Source organism: Melopsittacus undulatus, chromosome 15, assembly GCF_012275295.1.
Source record: "Melopsittacus undulatus isolate bMelUnd1 chromosome 15, bMelUnd1.mat.Z, whole genome shotgun sequence".
NCBI lineage: Eukaryota > Metazoa > Chordata > Aves > Psittaciformes > Psittaculidae > Melopsittacus > Melopsittacus undulatus.
In genome coordinates, this window is record NC_047541.1 from 1,927,504 (window position 1) to 1,946,888 (window position 19,385).

Consider the following 19,385-nt stretch of genomic DNA (forward strand, 5'->3'; position numbering starts at 1 on the left):
ACTGTCACCAGCTTAATTTCACCCTACAACTCACAGCCGCACACCAAACAGCGATCCCAGCACGCAGATGAGGCAGTCGTCAATCACAGCAAAGGGATAAGCCTTAACAGCCACACTGCAGCAGCACCTTCCTGCTTCCCAGCCCCAAACTGTGCCCAAATCCATCACTTTTCCCAGTGCACATTTCACAGGGAGGAATCACACACAGTGCAGCTTGTCCAAATCATTCCTGCCCTGCACATTGCCAGCGGTGCTGGCAGCTGCTCTGGAGAGATACTAACACCTTCCCCAGACCTGGTTTTTCATGGCACAGGCTGATATATAGATACGTGCTGACTAACACTGACAGAGGCTCTCACACCAGAGGGTGGCTCAGCCTGCATCTGCAATTGGTTGTGTTAATGGACATCCATCCCTTGCCAGCTGGTAAACAAAGAGCATCATGCTACCAAACCCCCTTGCTGGGCATGGCCACAGAGCATCTACAAGTCACAACATTGAGTTTACCCTGCTGGGAGAGGTTACTGCACTGGTCTGCAAGTGCCCAGCCTGGACCTTCTCCATGGGAACAGCTAAGAGAAGCGCTTTCCTACCACAGAGTGATAACTCCACACTGAAAAGGTCTCTTTGCTTCTCTACCTACGAGTGCATTCTGCAGATGTCTCCGTTAAGTGACAGCAAGGTTCTAATGAGCCCTGTAATTACCTATTTCCACTACGAAGGAGACCCCACACTTCATAATTAGCCCATTGCCCCACTGCCTACCTCTGCTTTCAGTTCCTTCAGCTACCCTGCAATTATTAATAGGGCTATTCATTAGCACCATCATGCAATAAAAAGAGGAAAAGCTCTCACTTGGCTAAAGTATAAAAGGGAAACTGTCTCTCTCCTCCTTATCCCTGCAAGGTAACTGGCCCAAAGAGCCTGGCTTTGGTGCTTTGGGCAGGAAATGCCCTCACTAAACCTCTGTTGATGACCAGACATCTGAAACCCCCCTCAGTGTGGTTTTCTGCACTGAAATACACCAAAATCCTGGGAGGTTAGAGGCTTGCAATTGCCATCCGCAATGGCCCCTAGTGAAAACACAAGTCCTAGGTGGTCTTTGTAGCCATGGAAATCCCCTGCCTTTGCTTTTGGCAGATTGTACCTTTAAACATAATGGTCCTGCAGCCGGTGGGGGCCAGAAGCTGGCTGGCTGCACAGCATCAGGCAGGCACACTTTGTTCCTGTTCCTACACAAAGGTTTTACTGTTGGCCTTTCATGTTCCTTTGTTCTTGCCACACAAAGCCACGTTCAGCCTGAAAAGGGGCTTCACTTCCTAGGCACATGCAGGCTTTGGATCCACTGAGGGACAGGAGCTTCTGGGAAGGATCCCAAAGGATGGCCAGAATGCCAAGGTGGGTCCTGCCAGCTCTCAGACACCCCTTGAGCATCCTTAGGATGCTCTTTCCCATCTCAGCACAACCACCCATAGGCTTACGGGACAAGAAGGAATTAGGAGGGATATTACTGAACCTACTCACAGCATTCAGCCCAGACTGCCATCCTCTGTCCTAAGGGACAGCCCCTTCCCATTAAACACACACTCTAATCAATGCTTAAAAAGCATGTGGTAATTAACAAGCACAAGGTGAAGTCTTGTGAAGCACTTTCCCCACGTTATCCGCTCAGTATCAGGGCTCCTGGGAGACTCAAGGAACCTTTGATCTTCTAACTGATATTTGAGCCATAAACTTCCCTCCACATGAGTTTTATACCCCATGAAAGCTAATGCACCCTTTACTCCTGTGAAGGCAAACCTTGCTGTGAAGGAAGGCACCGCCATGGCCAACTCCTGCAATACACCATCCCATGTGAGCAATCCCATCCTTTGTCCAAATCACTCCCAATCAAAGCCCTCAGAATGGATTAAGTCTGCAGTCCCTGAAGGAACCTCATAGCAGCCAAACTCCCCTTGACACACTCTGAAGACCTTCCCATCCCAAAGGGCTCTCGTCCTCTTAGTCCAAGAGGATGATGCACTAAGGTTTGACAAGTAAAAGGAGCCAAACAGCAAAGCTACCAGAAGCAAGGAGGCCAATTCTTCTGAGCATAAAGTTTTTGTTTAGTTATTATGCTTCATAATTATTTATGATCTTTCTATGGATTAATCGATGCTCATAAAATACTTGGGGAATGACTGGAATATAAACCAGGGAAACTTTAGCAAAGGTTTGGTGAACAATGCAAAGACACTTCTGAGAGGTGCAGAGGCACTGAAAACTGACAGGGGAACAAGTGAGGCTTTATGACCCAGCTAGAATGAAAAGACCAGATGCAGCAAGTTGTGGAAAAGCTTTCCATGCAGCAAATCCTTTCCATAGGAAAGGACAGTGGATTATGGATGTATGGAGCTAAACCTCCTGCTTTCTTGCAGCTTCAGGCTGGGGGCTTTTCCTCTCCATGCCTGCTAAGATGTTTCAAAGAGCAAAGGGGAAGCAGGATTTTGTCCTTGATGTGAACAAGAACCTAACCCATTCCTAGCAGTAGCGCATCCACATCCCTTGCAATGAGATGGCTAAAGAAGACAGAAGAATAGAAGGTGAGGGACCTGCTCACCTTCAGTCATCCTGCGGTACTTCTCCTTGTACATGAACCCCAGTACTAGGCAGCATCCTCGTCCTGGGAGCCCCAGTTCTGCAAGAGAAGAGACATCGATGTTAGACTAGGCTGGGGACCAGAGCAAGCACATGGGGATGCTGCAGGAAGCAAATTCTGCTGGATGCACTGTTGTGGTAAAGCACCAGTGAAGTGGGCACATAAAGGAAGGCTTTGGTCAGCCTTAGAGCTCAGCTTTGTGTCCCAAATCAACTGCTACCGCGCTGCTCCACTTAGACACAGACACGTAGAGACAGGACACTATCCCCTACCTTGCCCGTCTCAGGCACTCCTATCTAACAAGCAGACGGAATGAGCTGCTTCGTCCTCCACATCAGAACGTTGCCACCGTATGGACTCTTTCATCACTTTCTCCCTTAGCAGGCAACAAAGCAAAGTGGGAAACAGCCCTCAGAAAGGAAGATAACTTTGGCTTGAGGCAGCTTACTCTTCAGAGGCAAGCAAGTGACCCTACAAGCAGTAAAGCGCCGGAGTCTGAGGAGGCGCGTGCCTTTGATGCCTTGATTTCTTAATGGGGCTTTCTGAGTATCAGTAACAAACAGAGATCTGAGCAGGGGTTCTCCAGAAGTAGGCTGCATGCACACGTGCTCTCCCCGTGCAAAAAGCTCCAGTTCTTCAAACAAATCCTCCTGTGTCGCAGTGGAGAAAATTAAGGTACCGTGTCCCCGATGCAGCCTGCGGACCTGCCGAGCTCCTCTGGGGCTCTGTGCTCGGCAGAGCCTGCTGATCAAAGCCCCTTTGATGTTTACTTAATGTGGCCGTGGACTCTTTAGAGTCCTGCTCTGCTGATGAAGGAGAGCTTGGGATCGGCGTGAAGTTGCGCTGCATGAAGAGGGGAAGGCAGTGAGGCAGGAGGGGGTGAGTGAAGCGATGGCCTTGGAGCTGCCTCCAGCCTTGGCTTCTAGTGCCATGATGCAGACTCAGGTTTGAATCTGAGCTCTGGACTGTGCCCAGAGGAAGAGGAAAGTCATTCAATGTGACGTGTGGAGAAGGCACACAGATTTATGTGGCTATATCCCTCCCTTATGCTGCTAGCTGCCATGGCATCCCAGCAGAGAGTTAGCATCCTCATAGGCTCTGACTCTGCCTCATACTGTGCTAAGTGCAGCAAAAGCAGCCTTATTTTGATAAGAGAAAACTCAGGGTACACACAAGACTAATTAAAGCACTTTTTCTAGCATTAAATAGGGCTCCATTTGCAAGAGACTGAAGACCAACAGCTCCTGATCCTGAGGCTCCCTCCAACCAGTTAGGGCATCATCATCTAAGCAAAACTAGTCACAATGAAGCTGATGCTCAGGCAGAAGTAAGGCTCTTGAGATACACAGTGTAAGCCAAAATCTAGTTTCTCCCTTAAATCCACATTGCTACCTAAAAAACACCCCAGAGCATCTCTAGAAGTTACTCATTTCACCTACCTGGCGTGGCTTTGGGGGTGGTTGTAACTTCCTTGTTGGCCATGAAGGCAGTGACTAACTCAGATGTAGATGTCTAAAGCTTAGAGAAATCAGGGCAGATAAACCAAATATTCACATCCTCAGTGGTTTCCTGAATCAGAGCCTTAATTAAGAGGAAGAGGTACACAACAACCATCTCCTATCGCTGATGCAAAGGTGGAAACCAGCCTCTTGCTCTGCAACACAATGTAGCATTATGTGAGTACACAACAGCCCCAGATACACTGAGAAAGGTGTCAAGGGCCTGCTGGCTTAGCTGGATATGCAGCACTAGTTGCCTCCCTTAGCACTAACAACTAGAATCAATAAGACCTCACTGAACTTCGACTGCAAAAACAGATGCTCTGGGTGGATGTGGCTGGAGAGCTTTGAGCCTGCCAATAGCCTCTGCAACCATTCACCTATAGCCCGTGAAGCAGGCAAGAGGCCTTTGTCTTTATTGACAGGAAAACAAAACTGCATTGATTCCTATTGAGCCTCCAAAGAGCAAGGTATCAAAGCATAATTAAAACAACACAATTAGATTAGCACCGCACAAGGCAGTGCAGCCTACAGTGAGTTGAGCAAGCTGGTGTTACTATCGAACCCATTTGGACGCCCTACATCCTGGTGTGCACATGTTTGTGGGTGCTGTGTGGGTTTTTCCTCAGCACACAGACCTGTATGTCAGGGCCTGCCATGCTTTCCATTAACCACAAACATCATTAAGAGTATCCTGAAATAAAGCAGCAGCAGAGGCAGCAATAGCTGCAGCCTTCTTAGGGGATGGATGAACATCCTACCACTTAGGTGTCTACCTTCTCTTCCAGTCACAGGGAGCAAAATGCTCCCAAGGAGGTTGTCTTGCTTTGGATGTGACCCAAAAGGTCCCAGTCCCAATTTAAACCAGAGGGGAAGGAGGGATTCTCAGGGCTGAGCCATACAGGCTGGATCCCAAGGAATTGTGGGTTAAATCCCTGTATGGAGCCCAGATCAGCACACACCAGCATGGGTGTCTATCTTCCATTTGCCTCCCTGAGGGATGTTATAACTAATGCTTATAAAACACTTTGATATCCCATGATGAAAGGAGCTATACAAGAGCACTGCATTATAATAACTCATATCATAAATTTGTGAGAACATGCAAAAATCTTTATAGCTAAAGGCACCTTTAAATACTTGAGAGTGCCTTTAAAAGGTAAAATACTTCAAGATGACTGTGGTGCCTGAGGATGTCTCACCACTTCATGGCTTTTAGTGGCTACCTAAAGCTAAAATAGTTAAGCAGACAACCATCATTTTAAATGTTTTGGCTTTAGAGGATGCTGAGACACCACTGAAAACAGAATATGAACCCCTGTGTCCCCCCAACACCCAAACCCCAAACTCCAGCCACTTCTTCGCAATGGCAAGTGATTTTTCCCAACAGAGATAAACTAGTTTGAGCTGAGGTTTGTTATTCCAGGAGCTGGGAAGAAATACAAGATTTGTTTGGCAAAATCCCAGCAGAACTGTGGGTTTACCTTGCTCAAAAGTACCTGCATTAATCCACCGCCAAACTTAGGCAAGAGCCACTCAAATCACAAGCAAGTTCACACCACACAGTGTTAAGGGCAGCCACTGACAGTGAAGCAAAAGCCAATTAAAAGCAACAAGAGCTCAGGGTCTTCTGAGAAAGGATCTTTATGCACAACCTGGGCAAGAAAGGAGAACTCTTGTGTTGGAAGAAAGATCTCCCAGTTCTGGCCCAAACTACAGCATCCTCCTGCTCTTCCCTCATCTCTCCCATTGCTTCGCATTTCCTTACTCAGTTCCTCAACCCACAACTCAAGAAGGAAACTCAGTTTCTGATGAACCACTGCAGTAAAAGGCTAAAGCAGTAATAAAGCTTTATTAACACAATCATAACGTGTATTATTGTGTAGCTGTATCCCACCAGGAATGGTAATAAATGTTTAATAGCCCAATAATACCTGTTTAATAATTTTTCAGCTCATCCTGTCTAATTGCAAGTTTATTAAAGAACGATAAACTTTAGAATCCTTGCAAAGCCATAGCATAATTGCAATTCCATTGCTTATTTAATATTGAGTTAATTATATTACAACTGTTCTATTTTCCCATACATATTAAATATCAATTAGCTGGTTTAAGCTATTGATTTGTATTTAATTAACTATGCTGTTATATACCAATTAAGCTCTTCTAAGAGAAGCACAAGCAGCTGGCCTCTTAAATTAAGTTTTTAAAACTTTGTATTAACATAAATATCACATTTCCATTTTCTCACCTTTTTCTTTCTATAGTGATTTGCTATAGGTAAATAATTATCACAATTGCATGTTACATACATGAACTTCAGTCTAAACTTCTTTCTTTCTAGGATGGGGAATGGGCAACCTCCATGCCAGATATCCCAGTGCCAGCAACACCAAAACACAGCGACTGGGAAAGACAGAGGGTTGGAAAAGCCTCATTTCACTTGGGGATCTCAGAAGCAAAGGACCTGGGTGGGAGCTCTTGAAAGAGCTTAAAAGTCTCCAAGCAAAGGAGCTCAAAACTTTGAAGGCGGCCAAAAAGGGTGATATGAGAAGGTCCTGTCACTAAATCCAAGAGGTTTCGCTCACTTGAACACTGATTAAGAAACCTTATGCTCCTGCTTAGATGTTTCCTGTCCTCATAAAGCTGTGGGCTGTTGAGTATCTTGCACATCAGAGAAAGAAAAGCCCAATCTCCCAAGTCTTTCCACATTCTTGGCTTCACCACAGCTAGCAACAATGCATCCCAAAAGTTAGAAGTGCATGTTTGTCTGCATCCTCATTTCCAGGCACACCGAGCTTTCCTCATGCAGATATCCCCAGCATCCCTATGACCTCTTCTTCAGGGGACTGTGCTCTGGGCACCCTTAAAGCAAGCTGCATCCTTCCCCTCCAAGCTCTACTGCAACATGCACCGACTCTGAGCTTCCTCCCTCGATGCAGTTTGCATCTGTGAGCATTGCTGAGCATTCCAAACACTGCATTTCAACAGAGAGCAAATGGATCCTTCGGCATGTAATTTCTATATTACACCATTAAGTCTGCAGAGCAATCCAAGATCCTCAGAGATGAAAAAAGCTATACAAATGCAAGTTATTATTAAATCTGTGCCTGGTTAATTTATAAAAATGTATTAAAAAACCAAAGAGGCTTCCCAGATGAGAAAATGGGCATATTACTGTTTGAAATATGAATGAACCAGAGATCAGTGTTAAATGCTGAAGTGATATTGTATTTTATTCCATAGTGCTCCGCAGAAAAGTTGCATTTATAAACCCATTTATTGTGTTATGTACTTGCAAACCACCTTGTCATCCATTTATTGCACAAATAAAATCTTAAAAGCAGAGGATTAGTTGAGTATGTCCCTGTGGGACCACAATCTGACTTTAAAGGATCCATCAGTGAAGGAAAACAGATGGAGCAGAGGTGTTTGCCAGCTCGTTGCTCCGAGATGCAAAAAGCAGCTGCACACAAGGGCCATTCTCTGATGGACCACAGAATTGGAAGTCCTGTTTGCGTGGAAGAGAGAAAGCACATGCAGCAGAGCTGGGGAAACGGCAGCATCACCAACCCCAGTGCTGTTTTCCCTATGGGAATTTCTGGTTCTAAAGGATAAAGGTCTTGAAGGTCCTTAAAACTTGCACCAAACATTCCTTTGGGTTAAAAACAGTAATGGAAAATGATGGGAAAACTTGGATGTGCTCATTTTCACTGAACCTGTTTCAAGCAGGTAAAACAGAGCTCTTCAAGATGCCTTGAAAGGCATCAGCACCAAAACCGTCAAGGGGAGGACCTTGAAGAGAAGCCACAGAGCAAGAGCTCTGCCCAAGAACAAGCTCTGCCCTGGCACCAGACAATTAGAACTTGTTTCTTGGCAGGAAACACAACTAGAAGAAAGAAGAGGGCTGAGTGCTGCTGAGCAGGGATTGCTTCCCCAGGTTCCCTGCCTAATGAAGGGAAGAGAGGCACCTCCGAGTTGTAACTCAGCACTGAAGTGTTGTGAAGAGGGTTTTTTTCCCTCTAGTGGCAATGCAGAGCCTTCGGTCCCTAAAGCATCCCTAAAGGATGCTGACCTGTCTGTATTCCCCACTCTGCTCCCCAGCAAGGGAGGAACAACCCTCACAGACCTCAAGTCCAGTCATTCTTAGGATGTTTCCTTCCCCTGAAATTGCTGCTGTAGGAAGAACAATTCACCCCAGAGGAAGGGGACCCTCAGGACCTGAACCTTCTTGCATAAAACATCTTTCACACCTTTCTGTGCACACGCATACAGTCAAATCATCCCCAATGCTTTGCTAAGGTCTTGTGGCAGCAGGTTTCAGAGCCTAACTACACCTCACGTGCAGGAGAAAGCATTTTCCCTGTGTTTTCTATTGTAAAGGCTGGATTTAGATGAGACATTAGGAGGAAGTTTTTCACTGAGGCAACTTTGGGTTACCACTTTCTCCCTCCTCAATCTACTCACAAAGGCTTCACCAAGAAGAGACACGCAGCCGACTATCCACAGCAATGCCTTCATCACGCCCTCTCCTCCTCATCGGCTCACAGGATGGTTTGGGTTGGACAGGTCCTTAAGGATCATGTAGTTCTAACACTTCATTTCACAGTCTCACAGCACACAGGCATAGCTCAAACACTGCTCCCCAATTTACATGATTCCTATGTATTTCACAAGAGCTTCTATCCAATTGCCACTTTCATCTCACTTCGCTCAGACCCTCTGAAGCTCCTCACCTTGCTGCAGCCCTGGAGTTTGGACCCTCCCTTGGAAGATGTCTGTATTGTTCAGTGGGGCTACAGCCAATTCATCTCGCTGGTGGATTTGCCCTGCACTTCAAGGGCTTCCCAGGGCTTTGATCTGCTTTTGACTACAGCCCATTGTACATGCTGCTTCATTCAAGGCACAAAGCCCATCTCCTGTTTCAAGGCAGCAAAGCCGCTGCAGGAAGGTCAGGATCAAGTCTTCAAGAGACATTTAAGGAATACACGAGTACCTCCATGTGCATCACTTGTCTCTCCTTGAGCCTTCCCAGCTTCACAACACATCACCATCCACACCATGTGCTAGGGAGGGACTACATTTGCTGGCTCTGAGGAGTCAACCAGGGCCATCGGAGGACAACCAAGTGATGTGCACATGTGCCTAGGTCACACTCCAGAGGTTGTGCTGCACCAGCTAACAGCCTATGTGTACTCTATGGAGCTTCTTGCTCCCACCAGTGCAAGAGGAGTGATGGCAGGAGAGGCCAGCAGGCAGTTTAAGCCTTGTCCCTTGCCCTCTCTGCCTCCCCCAGGCATTTCCTCTTGCAAGCCAAGGGCTCAGATGGCCCTGGGCTGTCTGTCACTTAGCCCCATGCTCTACTTGGCAGCTCAGACCTGAGCTTGCAGTCACCTGGGGATCTGCCTGACAAGGTCTGCAGTGGCACTGATGCTGTATGACTTGTTCCTTCAGCCACTTTCCTCTTGTACCTCATCAAACCCAGGAGCTGTGTATTCCACAGCATAGAGCAGAGAAATAACACTGCCCAAACAGAGAGGAAATGGTGGAGGACACCTGTGAAACCCATCACACTTTTCTCCAGCCCTTCTTCCACTGCAGTTGAAGAAACAAGCTCTCCAGGGATCCATAATGCCTTTATGAGGCTGGAAAAGCCACAGACACCACTGTACCTGGGATCCATGTGAAACAGAGGAGCTACAAGTGGAAGGCATCCTACACACCAAGAGGGCTTTCAACACCAGGGGTTGTTAATCTAAAACCAGAATGAAGCAGCTCAGAACAAATCTGACAGGGATATAAGATCCATATATTTAGATTGCTTAAGAATACAGTTTTTTATCTAAAGACCCAGTTTTGCCACCAAAGACTGTTTTCTCATTGAAAACCACTGCACTGTTCTTGCTCTTGCCTTGGGACCCCTGCACATCCCATTGCAATCCAGGCAACATTAGCCACGCACACAGCACGACATTATCCTGAAGCCTGGCAGGAGCATCTCATGTTGGTATAAATAACACATTTAGTGCTCCCCTGGCACACAGAGAGCCACACTCACAGCCAGGTCTAGAGATGTGGATCAAGCAGGAAGCATCCCAGCATCACACCCCACACTGCAACACCCCTGCTCAACCAGGAGGAGAAGGCAGCAGTGCAAACACTTTGCTGTAAGCCCTGAAGTCCCTGTGCTGCTCTGACAGATTGTGGTCACACAGGGGAGAGACACAATAAAACCACAGCAGTGTAAATGTCACATCTATGGCAGCTCTGGATCAACAACTGCTTCTCACACCGCCCACCCTGAGTGGGTTTCTGGTTCAGCCATCCATTTTATGAGGCTGGGAGGAGGACAAATCCTTGGAACACAGCTACCCTCTGCCTGACCGAGGAAATCACAGTCACTGCCTTCAAGCCCATCAGCTCCTCCTACCTCAAACCCCACAGAGGTCATGGTCCAACTGCTCCAAACCCCTCCCATGCTGGACATCCTTAACGCAGCTCCTCCAATATGCAGTTGCTGTGCCCCTTTAATCCCCTCTGAAGGCAGGGAAGCACGAAGCAGTCATGCTCTCGCTTGAAGATGACATGACAGTCAGAGGCAGGGAACCCCATGGTCCTTCTATTACAGGAAAATCACGCTCCAGCCTCGCCAATGCTGTTACTTCTGTGTATGTTATAATTAAATCCTATGCGCTGGTTACCTCACAGCACGGCTGCAATTCTTCTGCATCTAAGGCTTCTTTTTCTTCCTTTAAATATATGGTCTTCAGCTTCTGTTTTATTTTTCCCCTCCTCACCAACTCTCAGTGATTTCAGAAGCCTCTTTAAGCTGCCTTCCTCCTTGTGAGGCAAGGGGAGGGTAGGAAACCTACTGTGCAGCATCAACCCAGTGCCATACCACCTCCTCTTGGGTCCTGAGCTGACATGAACAAGTCATCTTGGGTCAGATCCACACACAGGTTTATCTGTTTCCTTCTCTTAAACCCCACAGAATTCGGGAACCAAAACACCTAAAAACCTTGGGGAATCTGATCTGTGATATTACCAGACCACCACACATAACTTGGCCAAAGGAGCAGCAATTCCAGATTAATCCCAGTTGGAGGCGCATTTACTGCAGTCCCTGCTTTTCCCCTTCAGTTGCTCAGAGATGGAATGGGCAGGAGGAAAACAGGTCTGTGCCCTCTGCTAATGAACAGGGTGCCAATTAGAGGGAAAGCCACAAGATTCGGGGGATTATCTAATCGTTACATTTCCATCCCCTTCTGCAGGAAGGCTGCTTTGATTGAGGCATTGAAGCTTTATAGCCTGCTGGCAGGGGGGCTTTGGCCACGCTCAGCAGCAGGAGAAAGGAAAGTGAACGGACAAATGTCAGGCTGTGGGAGGCTGATTGCTGCCCTCTCTGGACCACATTCCTGCAACGTCCCAGCAGCAGGAGACTCAGTCCCATCATGAGGAACAAATGCATCACCCAGGCTGCAAGGACATGCAGGCATCCTTCTGCTCGAGTGGGCACCAATCACATTAACAGGGTCCAGAGAAGACACTGAGCATCCACATCAGTGCTGCAGCATCCAGCCTGGATGTTTAATCCTGCAGTATTTGTCTCATGACCATCCCTGCTCCCCTTTAAACCATGATGAATGTTCTCAGACCTGAAAACTCATGATTTCTACAACTGGTCCTGCTGGGTGATGCTAGTGCTACTTGCCAGCTTCAGCACAAGAGACCAGTACTTCGTGCATTAGATACTTCCTCCACCTCTATGGATGCCAAAGGCTGGAAGGTAAATCAGGGATGATCAGTGTAAAGGAAGGACTTGGCACCCTGCTCGTGCCCTTGCACAGCCCAAAGTGCACACAAGTAGTGACTATCGTGCACATGCTGAAGTTCCCCTTGACCAAACTAAGCCGCAGCTCGTAGATGATGCCAACACACCTCTCCTGCTACTCCTCCTCCTATCTGCTGCCAAACCCTATAACTTATTGCAAGCAGCTTGGTCTCCACTGCCATGGGGGCATTTTCCCAGCGTTAGCCATAACTTGAATATGTGAAAAGAGCTCCCCTGCTTCCCCCAATGTCAGAGCACTGCTCCCGAGCGTGCCCTCACTCAATCCCATTAAAAGTAATGGGGTGAGATTGTCCAGCCCATTACTTTCAATGGCTCAGTTTCAGCTAGACAGCCTAAAGCTCCCATACTCTCCAAAAAGCAAGCACAGTAAGCTCCAAAACTCTCTGCTTCATTACCACATCATGTATCGCAGCTTGCCAGGGTTTAATTGGAAGGAGAGCCAAGCCTGCGTTTAGGTTTGCTAATTGCAGCAGCACTCCTTGCACCACTGACTGTTATTTCCTTGCTCAGCAAGTTTTGGTTGTTCAAGGTGTGAGGTTTTAAGGAAAGAGTCCAAGTTCTTTTCATTTAAAAGAAGAAGAAACATGCAAATGCAGCCATGGGACAGATGCTTTATGAAACAGCTGTGCTGCTCCAAGATTCAGTTGCTCTTGCTGCTGCCAGAGGGAAAGGAGAGGTACAGGAAGAGCTAGTGGGGGAGAGACACAGCTCTTGCAATGAGCAAATCATATTTAAGATGCATCACAAGAGCTGGAGTTTGAGTACTTAGGGTTTTGAGTCCTTGGCCTGTCCCTACAGGCCCTTTGAGCACCCTCTCACACTCACCTTTCATCTCTTGGGGGTGTTAATGTGGGAAGAGCTGACAGTTAAGTGGTTCAAGAGAAGAATTCTTCCCCCATAAAACCCATGAAAGCTGCTGAACTAACACTTACAGCCAAGCAATGGAAGTTCTGAGCACAACATTGACTATCTTACCTCTGACCTTAGCAAAGAGAAGACTACAAAGCGCAGCTCCCCCATGCCAAACCCCTGCAAGCTCTTTGCAGACTCAGTGCTTGACCTGTTGCGATGCTGAGTCTATCTGCCTCCTCCTCAAAGACGTGAACGTCTTGATGCTTGCAGCCCTGTCCAATCCAGGACAGATGGTGATAAATGTTTCAGTGGCTGAGCTGAGTGCAGCAAGTGCACTATTAGCATCTTTTCCTGCCCTGATGCACATCTCATCTGTAAACTCACATTAAATACCTGGAGGAAAAAGCTGCAGGAAAAGGGAACTTTGATATGTTTTTGCTGCGGAGTTTGCACGAGTGAGCAAACAGCTCAGATCCAAGGTCAGTGGTGCCTGTGGCAGGGGTTAGCTTTCCCCATGTGCTGATTCAGGTTACCCAGTTATCACAGAGATGCTCTGTTAGCATGACTGCACCTTGAGATCCTTACAACCTGGGTTGATGGCCTTCAAGCCAACACCATGAGGAGCAGGACCCCTAAAAGTTCCCAAAGGGAGGAGGACTCCTCCATTATCTGTCTGGGTCTGAACTCTCATTTAAACCAGGCAAAACTTACTCCAATTGCTTGTCAAGCCTCAGGGATGCCTCTTTTCCTGCAAGCACAGCCAGTGTTAAAACAAGGGAGTGAATTCCCTGTTTGCATGGGAGATGAAGGATAGTGCCTGCTGTTGAGGAACTGAAGGAACCACAGAACGGTTTGGGTTGGAAGGGCCCTGAAATCATCAGCTACAAGTTCAGCAACTGTCAAAACAGTGTTCTTCATCACTGCAACACAAGTACCAGGCTGGAGGTGCCAAGAAGGCAGCTCTGATAGCTTAACAAAACCCCAGACTTGCTCAATGGGTAGGGCTTGAAAGCACCCAGAGGGATATCCCACTCTGCTATTCTCTAGTGACACCAGGCTGTAACCCACCTTTCTCCATTCAGTGGGGTCTGCCCATCTCATCCCCACACTGGGCCAGGCTTGCCTCCCACTTCCAAAGGGTAGGAAGATCTGTGTTTGGAGTGCTGACAGCTGGACATGCACCACCTGCCTTTCAAAGGACATTCCACACCACTGCTGTAATCAATAATACATTATTCCCTCTATGGCCTATAGCCTCATGTTTATTATGTGTAAATAGGGATTTACAGCCATCTGAGTGTGTTCATTTAAAGGAGCTGACACCCTGCATATGAGATCTGCCAGCTGCCCTCTCGGGACCTTTAGGAGAATGAAATGATGCTTCATCCATACAGCCAACTCCACAAAAGAAAGGGGGAAAGGGGAAGAAAGACTCAAACAAAGCCAAGGTAGGGAGATGAGTGTGCACATGGAACAGAAAGCAGGATAAGAACACAAGTGCTGGGATTCAGAGTCACGCCAGCATCATTGTGAAAGGAACGCTAACCCGCTCTCATCTCAAGTCCAAGGTGCTGCTCTTAGGAGGCAAAGGCGGGGATGAGGGAAGAAACTTTTCCTTCAAAGTCCCTGGCACACCTATGCAAAGCTCCTTGTTTGATCCTCAGCACAAAGAGGAGAACAGAAGCACAGCAGCCTTTGCAGCTAAAACCGAAGAGCTAAAGAGGACTTTTATCCCAGCTCCACTTATCTCAGGTAATAAATCCCGCTCCTGCCGCAGCCACTCGCTATTTTCCAGGTGGATAACTTTCCTGCTGGAAAAATGAACAAAGCGATCGGGATAATTTGCTGATTCATTTCATACTCCTCTGTTTTTGAAGTCTAAACTGCAGCTAAAGCACCAGCGAGGAGCAGGGTGTGTTGTGTCAACAGTTTGCTCAACAAATAGCAAAGCAAAGCTGAAATCCTTCATTGTCTCTTAAATGATCTTAACAGACCTCCAGAAGTTAAACAGCAGTTCCCAGGAGGAAAGCGACACCAATCCAACAATCAAGTATGTTTTCTATGGGATGGCAACAGCACAAAGGTCTCCGACACCTCTCAGAACAAAGTGCCTTTACCTGTCTCCACAGCAGCATGTTCATCCTGGCACACCTTGGGATGCAAGGATGTGACCCTGCTCACACCTTCCAGCTGAAGCCACCAGACAGAATGAATTCACTTGTTCAAATCAAGTTCTTGAGCCATGTTCTCCATCAATGAACATTCAGGCACACACCAGTGTAAATACAAGGTTAGAGAAGTTTTTCTCTGCCAGGTTAGCCCAGCCTGCCCAACATCCATGCCTTTCCCAATACCTGTGCCCTACCCAGCATCCTTTCAAGCTCAACTTCATCCTTTCATTGCAAGAAGAGGAAAATCCCACCTCTGTGCCATAAACAAACTCCCAAGGCAAACATCTTCCTCCTGGCTCTGCCAAAAACTCCTTGTGCAGCCTCATCTGTGCTATTTACTCAAAGCTTAGCTGGGAGAGAGCAGCAGCATCCTTTTCCTGCTTCTGAGGGGATGCAGGGACCACGCTTTTAGCATGCACGAGGCGTTGTGAAGCAGCACAGAGGAGCAGGAGGTTCTCCTCGCTCCCCGAGCTCATCTGACTCACTGGGCTCCTGCTCGCTATTAAACATCTGCCACGTTCCACCTCAGAACTTCCTGCAACTCAGCAAAACAGGAGCATTGGCACAAAAATAGATAAGTGCCCTGAAATACTGGAGACAACAGGCACCCATTGGTCAACAGCTGCGAGCTGCTTTGGCATCATCCCTCACTAGAAGACACTGCATTAGAGGAAGCAATGATCATCATCATTAAATGCCTTGATGGAAGTCAGGCAGCTGGTTTGCAGCATTTAGCTGATGAAATAAATAAGGGTGCTTTTGGCAAACACGGAGGGAACAAACATGATGCTATTGGAGAAGCTGGAGGGATTCCAGCTTCCCTAATAGCATCGCTCCCTTTTGCCAGCTCAGGGACTTCCTGCAGGAGAGTCCTGCAGCACATCAGGCCACTTCACATCACCCTCTGGCATGCTCTTCAGGCATGGAAATGCCCTTGTAGAGGGGATTCAGCTCCCCCAGGGTGAGAACAGACAACAACCTGTTTTAAAGGACAAGCATTCAGACACTGAAGGGCACAAGCAGAAAACCTGCTGGGATAACCCGATTTCCTTACTTCACATGCTGATGAATGGATCCTGGTTGCGTGGTACCCCACAGGGGACCATATTGCCACCTCTGCCAGCAGCAAGGTCAGAAGGCTGCCCATGTCCTCCATCTAGACTTAGAGCAAGTCATTTCTCCATAGGCCAGTTATTCCTTCCACTGTCTGTGTCCCAGGGATACAGCCTGACCCTACGATACCATTGCTGTTCTATCCACTAAAAAAGGTTCATGGCCTCAGAGATGCTCATTTAACAAATTTCTGTCTCCTGAATGGTTTTTGCTTTTCACTAAACTGAAAACACAGTACAATAGATGTGACTGATTAGGCTGTGTAAGACAGTCCCTGCACATTTAGATTAGGAATGATTACGACTTAAATGAAACAGCTGAACACAAATCTTCCTGCCACCTATTCTGTCCCCTCGCTTTCAAACACAAGACACCATGTGGGAGGCATAGTGCAAGTCTAGAGGAAGAATAAAGATGTTATGATCCAAGGCTTCTGGAGTCCCAGAACCACCTTTAAAGGCCTGACCTCAAAGGGTCCTCAATACCTTCCTCAATACTATCCAAGGCCAAGCTGGATAGGGCTTTGAGCACCTAGTGGAAGGTGTCCCTGCCCATGGCAGGGGGTTGGAACTGGATGAGCTTCAAGGTCCCTTCCAACCCAATCCATTCTCTGATTCCTGCTTTCTAAGCCACTACCAGAGTGAAGCTCAAAGGTAGATGGCTTTGTGCTTCCTCTGACAGCCTCACAAGCAGCTGCCCCTTGCTTCAGCACGTGATAATCTCGAGGGAACAACAAGGTCTTGGGCAAATTTAGGGCTAGATAATAGCCCAGCTGACTGTGACTAACCTTCTGAAATGAAGGTCAGTGCTGGGGCTTCAAGATGTGATTTTCTTCCATTTATTTCTTGATGTGAAAGCGATGGAGAGTGTAATTACTGCTGCACGACTGCTCACGAGTTACAAACGCCCTAGCCCAGGAAAAATGAAGACTCAGATACAAGCGCTACGCAAGGAAAGAGAGGTATCAGACAGTCCACTATGTGCAGGGAAAGGTTTCCAGGCTATCACCATCAGCCTGTGCTTGGGAGACGTTGCACAGCAACTGAAGCATGGTGTGCTGAGGCTTACAGGAAGCAGCACCCACTGCCTGCTCTCAGCTGTGCTCCCATGCACACACAGTGCCCTTAACCCTCCTCTGTGCAACCAAAGGGGCTCCAGCAGTACCAGGGATGGGGCAGCCACAGCTGCTCTGGGCACCCTGTGCCAGCGCCTCAGCACCCTCCCAGGGAACAGCTTCTGCCTAAGAGCTCAGCTCAGTCTCCCCTTGGGCAGGTTAAAGCTATTCCCCCTTGTCTTGCCACTACATGCTCTTGGGAAAAGCTTCTCTCCAGCTCATAGGCACCCTTTGAGCACATCAAATCCTAGGAGGGCAAGCTCCTAAGCAAACCCTGCTCAGAGGTCAGGAAAACCAGAGGCAACACCTTCAAGCAGCCAAAAAAACCCCTCAGACTCCAAAACCAACCTCAAACAGCCCTAAACCACTTCCACTGCAGCTTCAGCAGCAAGCTACAAGAAGAAATGCTTAGTTAAGAGAGATACTGCCACTGTCAGCCCTCTGCATCAAGCAACACCCCCTGAGGAAGGACAAACACAAGGCAGCATCACACCAGCCACCACATGGCTTGTACACAAAATACACATTAATACCTTTGCTCAAAGGCTTTTAAAGGAACAAAAGTCACTATCCCCACAGAGTATCATGCAGAAGAGCTGTACCTGTCCTCCACTGCGCAGACATTGGACTTCCCATTGCAGCAGTCATCTTGTTTCCTTGCCATGGTACCTACCATTGCTCCTTGCCTCTGACAACACCACAAACACCCCAAACAACTTCACCCTCAACATAACAGAAGGGAATGGCAGGAGAAGCTATTTAAAGGCTCTGATGAGCTGAGTGATAGCACCTGAGACCAATTACCACCTCAGACCTACTGGGCACCTTCTGGTCCTTTCCGGATCCTTCCAGCCCCTTGTTCCCCTGAGGCAAACCCCCCTCTGAATAACACCACCACATAAAGACTTGTGGGGGGGGAATGAAATGGAAACCTACAAACTCCCTTCCCCTCACAGTGACTGTTTGAAGGCTGCAGATGGAGTGTGGAGAGCAGCTGGGATCTCCTTGGAAAGAGATGCAGTAACAGCAGGCTGGAGGGGCAAGGATGTGTGGTGTGTGTACACACACAGCATCCCCTGGGCAGGATCCACCATGGGAGGACTGCTGATGTTCCTGCTCAGGCTGTCTATCATATTCACCAGGACATGGTACTGGGTGTCCCTTCTCGTAGAATCATAGAACTTCATAGCTATCACTGAGATCATGGTCCCTAAACTGCTTCCCCTCTTCCAGCAGACAGGCAATGACCACCTTTTCCACATGGTGGAAGCTTCTCCCACTTGCCAACAGGTTACCATCCATCTGGATGTGCACACATGACATTGCCTGTATCATACAGACATGGTACCTCCATGAACACACCTACCACCCTCTACACACATGCCTGCTAGAGCCATACATGTAGGAATAAGCATCTTTCACAGATATGTCCCTTTTCAGTGCCTGGTTTCCTTTTGCTGGGAATCACAGAACATTTCTGCATTGACGTTCTGTATTTTCCATTCTGCTTCTAAGCCATTCTCTGAGTTCACATTCCTCTGGGTCTCTCACATCCCCCCCAAACCATCTCTCTGTAACTGCTCCTTTTTATGTCGCTGCTGACTCCTCAGTGATGGGAAGCAATAGTTAATATTACATTTTTCCTTCCAAGCATGTAAATACCCAGAATGAAGCTGAAAACAAGAGACTTCCAACCAAAGCAATGTGATTAAAACCTGCAGCCTTCCCTTCTCCCTGTACTCCCAGTGATTGGAGTCAGGTTGTATCACCTCCGCAGACTGGCTCTGTTAAGAAGTGCCTTCAATGCCTCTTTTAATGAAGTCTCATTGATTGATTGCTCCCTGCCCTGACAGGGATGCTGCTGTCACCCCCAACCCACTCTCACCAGCATGAGGACTGTGGCAGGAGGGTTCAGCCCACAGCAGCCGGGGGCTTGTCTCTCAGCTGAATTTGCTCCCTTCCCTTCCCGCATGGAGCTGCAGCAGGAGTGAAGTGACAAGTTTGAGCTGCCATCAGCAGACAGCCTCATCTGAATAACGGTGCTCGAGTTTAGTTTTTAATTAAGCCCTTGTGGGTTCCTTGAAAGGTTGAGGATGACACAGCCTCCTCTGAAGCCGGCCTAGGGAGACATCCACACTCAGCACCA

The 19,385-nt window shown here is 47.8% G+C and overlaps 1 protein-coding gene across 1 annotated transcript in view; it reads right to left on the reverse strand.

Annotated features, from left to right (window-relative positions):
- KIRREL3 (kirre like nephrin family adhesion molecule 3) overlaps positions 1-19,385 on the reverse strand; it is a 263,163-nt gene that overhangs the window by 87,273 nt on the left and 156,505 nt on the right. Inside the window, exon 2 of the mRNA XM_034069650.1 lies at positions 2,600-2,677. Coding sequence (XP_033925541.1) covers positions 2,600-2,677 — 78 coding nt within the window. The remainder of the gene's footprint in view (positions 1-2,599; positions 2,678-19,385) is intronic.